We start from the raw sequence: 13460 nt of genomic DNA, 5'->3' as shown, positions 1-13460 counted from the left end.
ATTCAGCACAGTAACTCAGCAACACCTGAGATGGTCTCCAAACATTCTAATTGATCTATTTTTACCAACTACTCAGGTTTAGTGGGAACTTTTAACTCTTTCAAACTCAAGACGCAGTAAAAATTACCCATCAGATGATAATTCACTTGGAATTGTCGTTTACAGCTGTGGTGGTTCTAAAACATTATTTGAAAGATAAATAAATAAACTTTTTAATCAAATAAAACATTCTTTGACCCTCCTGCATTCATAGGGTAGGGTCTATGTTCCCTCTCCTTCGCTCCGTGTGGGCTTATGGAGCCCAACAGAGGACAGCAGAGGTGATGCTACAAGACACATGTCACAGTGCTCGTCGCTCAGTCGTGTCTGACTCTTTGCGACCCCATGGTCTGTGGCCTGCCAGGCTCCTCTGTCCATGGGGACTCTCCGGGCAAGAACGCTGGAGTGGGTTGCCATTTCCTTCTCCAGAAGATCTTCCTGACCCGGGGATCAAACCTGGTTCTCCTGCATTGCAGGCAGATTCTTTACCATCTGAGCCACCAGAAAACCCCATATATATATACATATATACATATATTCTTTTTTCAGGTTCTTTCCCATTATAGGTTATTATAAGATATTGAGTATACTTCCTGTGCTATACAGTAGATCATTGTTGCTTGTTTTATATATAGCAAAAATCACTATTTCTTTACAAATATGAAGATTGACTTAGCTATTCTCTAACACCCAAGAAAAATATAAAAGGGAATTCCAACATGTTGACTAGTGTTTGATGAGCATACATCTGAGGAATGTCTGCATGTTGCTAATATTAACTTTTTAACATAACATGAAAGAGTGGGAAAACACTAGAGTATAAGCTTGGGTTCTGGTCCTACTTCAGCCACCTGCCAGCTATGAGACCTTGGCTAACTCATTTAAGTTCTCTAAGGCACAATATTGACACCTCTAAAATAATATAATGGTACTCTGTACCAATTACCTAACATGGCTGTGGAAAACATTGAATGGAATAATGAATATGAAAATGATTTAAATGTAAAGCATTATGCAAATATGTGGCCTTATTGGACTTGTCCTACGATACTAGCCACTATGAAGTTGTAACAATGGTTTCCGTGTTATCAAATATAATGGCAGCATAGCTGACTTCATTTGAGCATCTTCTGGGCAGTATTTGTCACCGGTGACCAGTCCCTCCATCATGAAATTTTTCTTACCCTTGGCTTTCTTTTTTTTTTAATTATTTTATTTATTTTAACTGGAGGCTAATTACTTTAGAATATTGTAGTGGTTTTGCCATACATTGACATGAATCAGCCATGGGTGTACATGTGTCCCCCATCCTGAACCCCCCTCCCACCTCCCTCCCCATCCCATACCCCCTGGCTTTCTTGAAAGTTAGCTTCCACCTGCCTCAAAGGCCAATCCTTAATTTCACTAGCATATTTGTCCTCTTCTAGCAGACCTGTTAATATTGGAACAACTCAGAGTTTAATGAAGACCTTTTACTCTTCTTTATATTCTCCCCCTTGGAAATCTCATGCAGGACAATGACTTTAAATAGCAACTCTATTCTGATAGGGCTTCCCGGACAGCACAGTGGTAAAGAATCTGCCTGCCAACGTAGGAGACACCAGAGACATGGGTTTGATCTCTGAGTCAGGAAGATCCCCCGGAGTAGGAAATGGCAGCCCACTCCAGTATTCCTGCCTGGAAAATTCCATGGACGGGGAAACCTGAGATGCTACAGTCAATGGGTTGCAAAGAGTCAGATATGCCTAAGAACACACATATATACTCTGAACTTCCCTGGTGGCTCAGACGATAAAGCCGTTTGCCTCCAATGTGGAAGACCTGGGTTCAATCCCTTGGTCGGAAAGATCTCCTAGAAAAGGAAATGGCAACCCAGTCCAGTACTCTTGCCTGGAAAATCCCATGGACGGAGGAACCTGGTAGGCTACAGTCCATGGGGTCACAAAGAGTTGGCCACAACTGAGCGCCTTCAGTTCACATGTGACTTCACTTCACATATATACGCTGATAACCTCGAAAATATGTCTTCTACTTTGACTTCTCAACTCCAGACATACATAATCTGCAGGGACAACATCTCTACTTCAATCTCTAAAAATCATCTTCTACTTGAGACGGGAGTTACTGATTCCCTTTGGCCCCCCAAAACAAATTAGTTCCAGTCTTTACCAACTCCATGAGTGGAATTTCCATTTGGAGCCACAGCAGGTTATTGAAGATGTGGGCAGAACACAAGCAACACAGTAAAGGAGTCGGACACAGCTCAGTGACTGAACGATAACAATAGTATATATGAGCCCCACTTTGAGTAAGTCCATCGAGCTGCTCACTAAAAACAAAGGTATCACCCTTGAGTTCTCTCACAACATGCCTGTTGACATCATTCTCTAATCCACTGATCTACTATTCAACTGCATCTTAGTTCAGCCACCATCTTCTCCATCCTAAATTGGTACAACAGCCTGCAAACTGGCTTCACATTGACCCTTTGTTATTGTTTAGTCACTAAGTCACATCTGACTCTTTTTTGATCCCAAGGACAATAGCCTGCCAGGCTCCTCTGTCCATGGGATTTCCTAGGCAAGAATACTGGGGTGAGGTGCCATTCCCTTCTCCAGGGGATCTTCCCAACCCAAGGAAGTCTCCTGCCTTGGAAGGCAAATTCTTTACCACTGAGCCACCTAGGAAGCCCCCACAGTGACCCTCCTGTCCCTTAAAAATCACCTAGCAACAAGAATGTTTTTATAGTAAAGGACACCACGCTTTACTCTCCTGCTCAGATTCCTCTAATGGTTTCCTGGTGCACCCAAACATGTACCCTTAGTTTATAAGCTCTATAAGGACCTGGCCTTTGCCAACTCTACTTTCTGGCCTCGATCACTCCACTACAGTCATCCCAGGTACTTTCTGTTCCTCAACAGTGACACACCACTAGATTTTTTTTTTTAATGCACACTGGGGTTGCATTAAATGCATTTTATAAAAAAAAAAAAAAAAAATGCATTTTGTAATGAATCCAAGATGGGAAAAATATAAAAGTTCCATACCTTCATGTTACTGAAGTTCTTCTTGTATGTGTCTCGTTTCTGGAAAAGAGCAGCTGCAAACGGCGAAACTTGTAGACCCATCTGTGACATGCACTCTGTTTCTCTAAATAAGGTTAATATCTGAGGATCAAAGTTTACGAACAGTTCCCCTGTGCCAGGAGCCTTCACCAATAAAGAAGCCTCAAGTCCTACGTGAATTTCTTCAGTCTGTGAGGAAAGAGCAACATTACTATTATTAGAGAGTTCAGTGCATATACAGGGTATCTAACTCGGTCACTTCTGGGAATAAAGATAAGCTTCGCAAACTAAGGATGATGGGTCTCTTACTCTTTTCCTAACTTCACTTTCAGGGGGGAAAAAAAGCCTTAAAACTCTTGGTGGTGATGTACAGTCAGTTCAACAAAATGCTTTGGTCATGAATCTCTTATATTTGGTAAGTGGATACTGCAATAGAGATGACTTCTCAAAAGTTGCTTTGCTCCCTGATAGCTTCATGCCAACTCAGTTATTTTTCCTAATAAAAGTTTCAAGAAACCTACATAACTCAGTTTTCATTTATCTAGAAAAGCAATGAAAAACATTACAGAGACATCTCTGTTATTGATCCAGACACCAAAAGTTGAACTAGGAAAGTGAGATACCATTTTAGAGGCCTTGTTAGCCTGAATTTTATCCTCCAAAATACTTCCTGCCAATCTACCAAGAAATACAAGTGTTGGTAAGGTATGAAATATAATTGGATTAACCTAGTATACAGGAGGAGAAGGGGACAACAGAGGATGAGATGGCTGGATGGCATCAGTGACTCAATGGACGTGAGTCTGAGTGAACTCCGGGAGACGGTGATGGACAGGGAGGCCTTGTGTGCTGCGATTCATGGGGTCACAAAGAGTCAGACACGACTGAGTGACTGAACTGAACTGAACTGACTGAGTATGACCAAATAAAAATTAAAACTTTGCTTAACAGGCATGCTGGTGTTTATGGACACTTCATGGAGAAAAAAGGAGCTTAATGAACCAGGTAAAGAAAGCAATAAACAAGATCTTCTTCCTTAGGAGTTTATAAATTAAATGAAAATAAGATTCTGTTACCTGGCTTTATGATCTTTTTTCCAAAATTAAAAATTATTTTCCTTCATATTATACTCTTTGACTGATTACTTGCAGTCAACCAACCCTGTCTTATAAAATAGACACAAACTCAACTTTCTACAGGAGTAAAACTGCCCAGGGTAGTACAGGATTCCCCATGGATCTGACAGTGGCAGCATCACTGTAGAGCGTTAAGTCAGACTCACTTGTTGAAGCCACGCCCTGTGGTAGAGAACCTCAAACTCCAGGAGGACCTTGGCCACCCTGTTGTAACTGCGAATCACTGGCTTCGCTTCCGCAGTCCGGAGCACGGATGGGTGCTTCTGGAAAAGCTGCATCGGTTGCTGAATCCTGTGGAAGAGCTGCCGGGCCCACAGAATCTTCCCAGCAATGGGAGGCTGGTCTCGAGCCAAAGGTGGGTCGTTTTTCTGCTTTGTATACAGCTTTGAGATCATATCAATGTCAGCCCCGTAGTTTTCAAGGATACGCTGGTATTTGTCATCAATACCAAGATTAGGTATGTTCAATCTGTTATTTTTTTTTAAAGTGAAAGGCTTGAATTAACGAGATGATGTTGAGAACTTCTGTCTATTAAGACTTATTTTAAAACATATGCTGACATATTTATTATCTTTTTAACTGCATGGCAGGAGACTTGGTATCTTGTCCTTTCATTATTGTTTAGATCTAAATATATTTAAATTTCTAGGAGTTTTTTAATTCAAAAGAGGAGACCTAAAAGTTCTAAGCATACGTTTTTGAGGTCTAATTTAATTGCACTGTGGTTAAAAAACTTGGTCCATATGATAATGGTATTTGAAATTTTTAACTCATTTTTTATGGTCTATTCCATAGTTATTCTTCATAAATATTGTTGTATGGAACCTATATATGTCCTGTAAGTGAAACTTGAAAATTGCATTTTTATATTTTTACTAACTTTTTGTCCTATCAATACATAAAAGAACTACCTTGAACAGCCAAAATACATATATATATATACATGCTGATGGAAGAGAATGAAGTATTTACTTGGCATGATAAAAAAGCGAAATGGGACTTCCTTGGCAGTCCAATGGTTAAAACTTCCCCTTCCAACACAGCGGGTGTCGGTTCGATCCCTGCTTGGGGAGCTAAGATCTCACACGCCTTGTGGCCCAAAACCAAAACATAAAACAGAGGCAACAAATTTAAGGTTTGTTAGATGTTCAGTCGTGTGATCCCATGGACTGTGGCCCACCAGGCTCCTCTGTCCATGGGATTCTCCAGGCAAGAATACTGGAGTGGGTTGCCATTTCCTTCTCCAGAGCATCTCCCCAACCCAGGGAGCGAACCCTGCTCTCCCCCATTACAGGCAGATTGTTTACTGTCTGAGCCATAAGGGAAGTCCAAATTCAATAAAGACCTTAAAACAAAATTATAAAAAAAAATCAAAAGGGAATCAGTCCATCAATCATATGGCAATAGAGTGGCTGTGAAGTTTTTTTGTTTTGTTTTGTTTTTTCTTTTTTATGTCTTGTGGGATCTTAGTTCCCCAGCCAGAAAGTGAACCTGGGCCCTTGGCAGTGAGAATGCATAGTCCTAACCACTGAACTGCCAGGGAATTCCCTGAAGTGTTTCAGTTTTGTTTTTTTTTTTTTTAATAGTATCAATCCTTAAAACCTAGTCAAAACTATTGGTAAGAGTTTCTTCAAATTACTTAAATATTAACTGCTATTATGATAGGCACTTCAAAACTGAGAGGAAATAAACCCGTAATCCTCTGAAGAACTTAAATCTGTGGTCTTGTTATTCAGATTGTCAAGAGAGGATTTTCTTCCCATTAGAATATGAAATAATAACAATAATAATGTAAGCTAAACTATGTTCATATTATCCCAATTTGGAAAACAGAACTTAGAAGTCTTTCAAATTTTTACCTTTCAAATCTCTTTAACATACTTAGAGCTTGATTTGTGTTTTGAATTTTTTCAAATGTAACATCCATGAACTTCTGCAACTCTTTCTGAAACAGAACGAAGTTTGACAATGAACAAGTTAGCATTGCAAAGAAATCCTATTTAGCAACAAGGTAAAAGAGTTCCCCATTCTCTACAAACACACACTTTATAGGACAAAATACAGCAGCAAATGTAATGCTCATCTAAGCTTAAAGAAAGATAAATGTCCAGAAGCTGGACAAAGAGGGACTTGAGAGCCAGAGCAGTCAGGGGGTTGGTGCCATGGCAGGACCCAGGGATACTGGACCATATATTTTTACAGCAAACATCGCATCTTAAGACCACGAAATCTTCCTGAACTGAGAACTGTACAGTTAGCCTACCTAAACAAACGCTCAGAGGTTATCACTATATAAAAGTATCCAAGTATAAACTATGCAGAACTAGAGCATTCACAATATTCCACTCCCTCCCTTTAATTTATACAAAGATACAGAAAGAGCCACAAGCACATGAAAAGATGCTTAGTATCATTAGGGTCACCCTAATTAGCATCACAGTAATCATTGTGCTCAGTCACTAAGTCATGTCCGACTCTTTGTGATGCTGTGGACTGTAGCCCACCAGGTTCCTCTGACCATCTCTCTAACTTGGGACACAGCAAATCTTTACGGGGCTTCCCTGGTGCCTCAGATGGTAAAGAATTCACCTGTCCTCCTTACAAGTGTATATTATCATATGTGAAACAAAGCACCAGTCCAGTTTCAATGCATGATACAGGGTGCTCAGGGCTGGTGCACTGGGATGACCCAGAAGGATGGGATGGGGAAGGAGGTGGAAGGGGGGTTCAGGATGGGTATATAAATATGGATATGTATGTGTGCAACTCTATACAATTGGAAATACCTGTAATATATAAAGTTGGGAAAGACAGGAGACAATATCCAACATATCAACAGTTGATAAGTTCAAATATTAGCCCCATGTCAAAGAAAAGGACTATCCTCCATTTTGAGGTGAAATAAAACATAATAAACCAAGTTGCCATCAAAAGTTCTTTCAATGTTTCCACTTCTTTTCATCCACTTTTAATTAACTATTAGAGTTAACTAACTGCTTTCCTTAGGTGCCCATGTTCAAAATAAATAAAAAGGTTTGTTATCCTATTATTTTTTGTTTTAATTAATTATTGTTACTTTGCTTTTATGTTTTCAATTTAAAGTTTAGTTTCAGAGTGTCTCTAGATTTAAATGAATTAACACCTATAAAGTGCCTAGAACAGACCTGACATACAGAACTGGCAACTTTTATTATAATGCCTTCTACACTGAACCCATCCTTCCAAAAATAACTCAGAGCTCTTTTTCCCTTGAAGTGTACAAGCATATTTCAAGCCAAAAATTCTGAAAAAGAAGGAACAGAACAGCCACTTTCATTTTATCGTCAGAAAGCATGGGAAAAAGTCTGCACGTTGATTAAGGTGGGCATCCACTAGTGTGTCTCCCAACCTTACCCTCCCTGGCTCTCCTCATCTGGTAATAAATACACCCAGCCATGCCAGGGGGTCCCATGCCCTCTGCATTTACCATACGACCCCACAGTAATGCGGCACAACACTGGAACTCTGACCAACCCAACCCGTCCTTAGACATTGGGAGCTAAGAGTGGGTCCATGGTATGTCCTCAGAAGCTGCTGATGGCAGTAACCTGCTCCTGTGGGCTGATCTGCAGTGAGCAGAGAGAGCAGGGAAAGCAGGAGGAAGGACAGGAGAATGAAAAGAATGGGGCTTTAAGACCAAGATGGGTCAAGGTGCTGAGTCAGCCCTAGTACCACCGTTTCAAGGCCAGCTAGTCTCCTGCCTTTGGGATCCGCTGAACATCGCTGACCATTTGCTCAAGCTATTGTTGGTCATAATCACTGCTATAAAGTAACAAACAAATGGAAACTAATTTCTATATTCTAATAACGCTACGTTTCAACAGAGGATAACAGTTAATTTTCTAAGATCTAAAATGAAACACATGCAGAAATCTGTGATTACAGCTCGTTATCCAAAGCTATATTTATGACCCTTTAATCCATGAGAAAGAACCTTCAATTACTCATCTGAAATCATAAAATGCAGAGCAAGCTCACTATCGGTCACCTCCATGATGAAGATGCCTCTTCCTTCTGAATGGGTAATGATTAGCAGCATGACACAGAATGGAAAAAGTAAACACCGGACTGTCAACAGGAATTTTATTATACAACCTACATGAAGGTCATTAATCTGCTTGCAAAACTCTTCATAATCCTGCTCAAATTCCATTTTCCGCTGGTCTAAGAAATTATACTCCTTTTTCTTTATGGTAGCAACAATACCCTGAAATAGTAGGAAACAAATAAGACAATATTTCAATGTTCCTGCATTATTTACATAAATATGACCTTTAAATATATGGCCTGTGCAATCATTCCCCAAAAATCAACTTAAGGGGAGCCTTATTCCTTTAATTATTCTCATCACATCATGCATATTATAGGTAGTGTAATGTTGCCTGGTGCATTCAGAGAAACCACTTGGAAGCATTTTCAGGAGACTTTATGTATTTTTGAAGAAAAATTTTAAATAAGTAAAAACCACATCTGAAAAGTAGATGTTCTGTCTAAAAATTTCTTACAAATTACATCCGAAATAATAAAAAGGAAGCAAAAAGTAGAATTTGCTAAAATATTTTTCATTAAAAAGTTTGTCTTCTCAGAAAATAGACTTTAACAGAATGCAAACAACTTAGGAAGAGCACAATTATATTATAGTAGCTACAGGTGAAAAGCTACCTTCCAAGCTTCAAATCTCCTAAATAAAGTATCAGACCACAATCTACCATTTAAAGAATCTCTAGAATTAATTGCTTCCTCCTGCCCTGCAAAGCTGCAATCTGTAACTATAAGAGTACAGATTAGGTAACTCATTTTCTAGAAAATACTATTACCTGAAGTTTTGTTTGCTCTGAATAATGAGCTCTAATGCTCTGTGATCATTCTTAACCAGGTACTAAGCCATTCTCAAACTCGGGTGCTCACACTGTTGACAGAGGCATATAATTTTTATGAAGAACTTTGGACCAGTTTCCACAAATGCCTCTTCAAAGCCATTTCCATTTAAACATCAATTCAAATCTCTCAATAGACAAAAGTGCCTAAGTTGCATAAATTCTTGAACCAAGTTTACTACTGTATATATAGTTTATAATTGTATGATCAAGTTTACAGTTGTACATACAGTTGTACATACATACAACTGTATGTACATGTATATTCACATAGTAGTACTGTGTGTAGTACTTGGTCATTCAGTCATGTCTGACTCTTTGCGACCCCATGGACTGTAGCCCACCATGCTCCTCTGTCCATGGGGATTCTGCCATGCCCTCCTCCAGGGGATCATCCCAACCCAGGGATCAAACCCGGGTCTCCCACATTGTAGGTGGATTCTTTACCAACTGAGCCACCAGGAAAGCCCCAAAGATACAGGCTGCAGGTTGGTGATGGTAGTTTAGTCACTAAGTCATGTCTGATTCTTGTGACCCCATGGCCTGTAGCCTCCCAGGCTCCTCTGCCCATGGATTCTCCAGGCAAGAATACTGGAGTGGGTTGCCATTTCCTTCTCCAATATATGTATACAATTGCATGTGTATATATACATATATAATTGTGTATATAAAATATATGTGTACAATTGCATGTGTGTGTGTGTGTGTGTATATATATATATATACACATGGAAATAGCAACCCACTCCAGTATTCTTGCCTGGAGAATTCCTTGGACAGAGGAGCCTGGTGGGCTACAGTTCATAGGATCACAAAGAGCTGGACATGACTAAGCACAGCATTTAATTTTATATATATACACAATTATATATAATACAACTATATATATATAATAATACCCATCATGTTACAGGAAGTGTATAAAAGAAACATGGAAAAGCTATATTCCTACATTTTAAGGTGCTATTTTAAAGGATTCGGGGCCCTTAGAAAATTCTACTCTATAACTGGAGGAAAGAATCATGTGATGATTCGGAGGCAGAACTTCCCAGAAGAGAGGCTCTGCAAGGCCAAAGGTGGACTGAGGTGGCCCGTCCTGTGTCCGGAGAACACCAGATAAGGAGATTAGGAGCAGGGGAGGTGGCCAGAGGGGCGGACAGGACCCTGAAGCCGTACAAGGAGCCTCAGTGTCATTTCCACAGCCACCATTTTGAGCTTCTTCCATTGGTTGTAACATACAAAAATCTCACCTTACACTTTCACAAACCATCTACGTTTCATCTCACTACATTCTGATACATCCACTTGAGATTTTGAAAGCAATTTTTCTTCCCAGTATTTTATCAGATTAGAATAGCCTTTATCTGCATTTGGCTGTACAGTTCAATTTCTCCTTCAAAAATAAACTTTGAAATATGCTCCAAAGTTTATTTTTTCATTAAGAATGAAAACTAATTAGATTCCAAACTGAAATACAAATGGATATAGTCCATCTCTGTCGTGCACAACTGTCAGTTTCAAAGAATAGATTATCCAGCTTGCAGATTACATACAGCTCAGCTAAAATATTTCCTGGTAGATAGAAAAGGTTTTTCTTTGTCTCACTGAATCTGATATACTCAGGAAACGAAAAGATTCCTTATATTGACCTAAACTGTTAGAGGAGAAAAATCAATGAGTGACAGTAAATTATATGATCCTTTTCAAACTCAAGGACAAAAAGAAAAATTAAGGTTAGTGTCACTGTCCCCAAACAAGAAAAAAACTGACTATATTCATTCGTTTTTAACATGAATCCATATAAAATGCTTAACTGCAGATATAATCAGATATCACTCAGAATTCAGTGTCAACTAGAGCCTAACACAGTATATGCTTGATTAAATATTTCTTATATGAATACATGAAATAATGTTATATTTAAATATTTTTCTTGTGCTACTAATGAAAATGCTTTTACTAGTTAATGATTAATTTTAGACTATTGGAAAGTCATTCTTATAATCACACACCTGAAAAGAATATATTAGCACCATTGCACAATTCTCAAATAAGTTTAACTGCTTTATTGTTTAAGGGCCATAAGCTTATCTTTTGCATTAGAGACTGATCATTTGAAGCATTCTAAATAGTCATTTGCATAAAAACATTAAAATTTTATTCATGGATAAGTGTAGCAAATTGAGTTTTGAAGTATAGTACCTGGTATTTAGTGATCATGTTTTCCAGCCCTTCAATTTTAGAATCTTGCAGGACTGAGTATGTCTTGAAGGTTGTAAAGATATCCATTATCTTGGCAAGACGTCTGTGGAAAGTTTCAAATTTCCCAAAAATATACATCTCACTGAATTCAAATTGTTTTTCACTTGGATCTTGTTTAAGCTTTTGCTTTGTCTTGTGAAAGCAGTGCTGGTATTCCTTAAAATTAAAAACCAAAATACAAAAAAGGGAACACAACAAAGACATTAGCCTTATTCTCTTAAGTGAAGGTGATAGCACATTTAGGGTAGAATTACGAAACCTTTCCATCTCATACCTCTGTAGCAACTCACTCATCAACCTGGGATGTCATCTTTTCCTGACCCCTGACCTAGCAAACTCCTAATTTTTTTTTTTTTTTTTTTTTTGACCATGAGGCATGCAGAACTTCTCTGACCAGGGATTGAACCTGTGCCCCCTGCACTGCAAGCCTGGAGTCTTAACCACTGGACCACAGGGAAGTCCAAACTCCTAACTATTCATAATACAACTCCAAGGTGCAGCCTTTCCACCTGCGTCTCACCATGTTAGGAGAAGCCTAGCTCTTCATCTAGCTCCTTGTCTGTCTATAAGAAGCTTAAGGAAAACAACTTCATCTTTGTATCTCTAGTACTTAGTGTGGTGTTGGGACATAGAAGGTCCCCTAAAGGGTAAAGTAAGTGAATAAATTTGGGGGGCTGATTTACTAACATTCAACTTTTCTTAACAGTGAAAGATTACCATTCTTTTTAGATAACTGGGCTTCCCAGATGGCGCTGGTGGTAAAGAACCTGCCTGCCAATGCGAGAGACATGAGAGACTCGTGTTCGATCCCTAGGTCAGGAAGATCCCCTGGAGGAGGGCATGGCAACCCACTCTAGTGTTTTTTCCTGGAGAATCCCATGGACACTGGAACCTGGTGGGCTACAGTCCATAGGGACGCAAAGTTGGAAACAACTGAAGTGACTTCATATGCAACCACACGATATGATAACTGATAAAGCATTTAATTGGCAGTGGTCCAGTGGTTAAGAATCTGTTTGGCATTGCAGGACACAGGTTCAGTCCCTGGTAGGGGAACTAGGATCTCACATGTCTTGGAGCCTGCACGTCGGAATTAGAGAGTCTGTGTACAGCAAGGAAAGATCCCACACGATCTGCTGAAGATACCGCATGCTACAACTAAGACCTGACACAGCCAGATAAATAAATAAATACTTTTTTAAAAGACATATTGGCAAAAACAATGTAAAAATAATTTTAAAATTCTAAATATATTACTAAGTTGACTGTTACCTGCTTAAGTTTAATTGCAGATAGTATTTTTTCCACAACAACATCCTGTGGCTGGCTCCAGATCGAAGCAGTTCCATTGTTGGTAATATAGGCTTTACATGCAGATATCATCTGATTGGTCACCTGGAATTTTTCAATGAAATGATGTCAAGTACAGTAAGCAGCCATCAAGCATAAACTGGGCTAGAGGGTCCTCAGCTCTTCTAACCTCTCTGAATATGACATCTGTGAATAAATCTTTGGGTTTATGTTTTTCCTTCACAACTGTGATCAAGCACTAATTCTCTTTTTTCCCAGCTTCACTGAGGTATAATTGACAAATAAAAATTGTATTACACTTAAGGTGTACAAGTGATGCTTGGTGTACATATTCATAACAGAATGATTAGCACAATCAAGTATTAACACATCCAACACCTCACATAATTACTATTTGTGTGCGTGTGTGTTGAGAAAACTTAACATCTGCTCTTTAGCAATTTTCAACTATATAACACAATACTAAACATAGTCACCAAGGTGTACATTAGGGCTGCCCTGATAGCTCAGTTGGTAAAGAATCTGCCTGCAATGCAGGAGACCCTGGTTCGATTCCTGGGCCCAGAAGATCCCCTGGAGAAGGCATAGGCTACCCATTCCAGTATCCTTGGGCTTCTCTTGTGGCTCAGCTGGTAAAGAATCTGCCCACAATGTGAGAGACCTGGGTTCAGTCCCTGGGTTGGGAAGATCCCCTGGAGAAGGGAACAGCTGCCCACTCCAGTATTCTGGCC

General features: G+C 39.3%; 1 protein-coding gene across 1 annotated transcript in view; it reads right to left on the bottom strand.

The window, feature by feature from the left end:
* DNAH5 (dynein axonemal heavy chain 5) overlaps nt 1-13460 on the bottom strand; it is a 250897-nt gene that overhangs the window by 215066 nt on the left and 22371 nt on the right. The window contains exons 10-15 of the mRNA XM_052659109.1: nt 12691-12813; nt 11359-11574; nt 8379-8486; nt 6100-6185; nt 4387-4708; nt 3087-3293 (exon numbers count right to left, since the gene is read on the bottom strand). Coding sequence (XP_052515069.1) covers nt 3087-3293; nt 4387-4708; nt 6100-6185; nt 8379-8486; nt 11359-11574; nt 12691-12813 — 1062 coding nt within the window. The remainder of the gene's footprint in view (nt 1-3086; nt 3294-4386; nt 4709-6099; nt 6186-8378; nt 8487-11358; nt 11575-12690; nt 12814-13460) is intronic.

The sequence above is a fragment of the Budorcas taxicolor genome, chromosome 20 (genome assembly GCF_023091745.1).
Source record: "Budorcas taxicolor isolate Tak-1 chromosome 20, Takin1.1, whole genome shotgun sequence".
Lineage (NCBI taxonomy): Eukaryota > Metazoa > Chordata > Mammalia > Artiodactyla > Bovidae > Budorcas > Budorcas taxicolor.
This window is presented reverse-complemented; position numbering and strand designations above follow the sequence as displayed.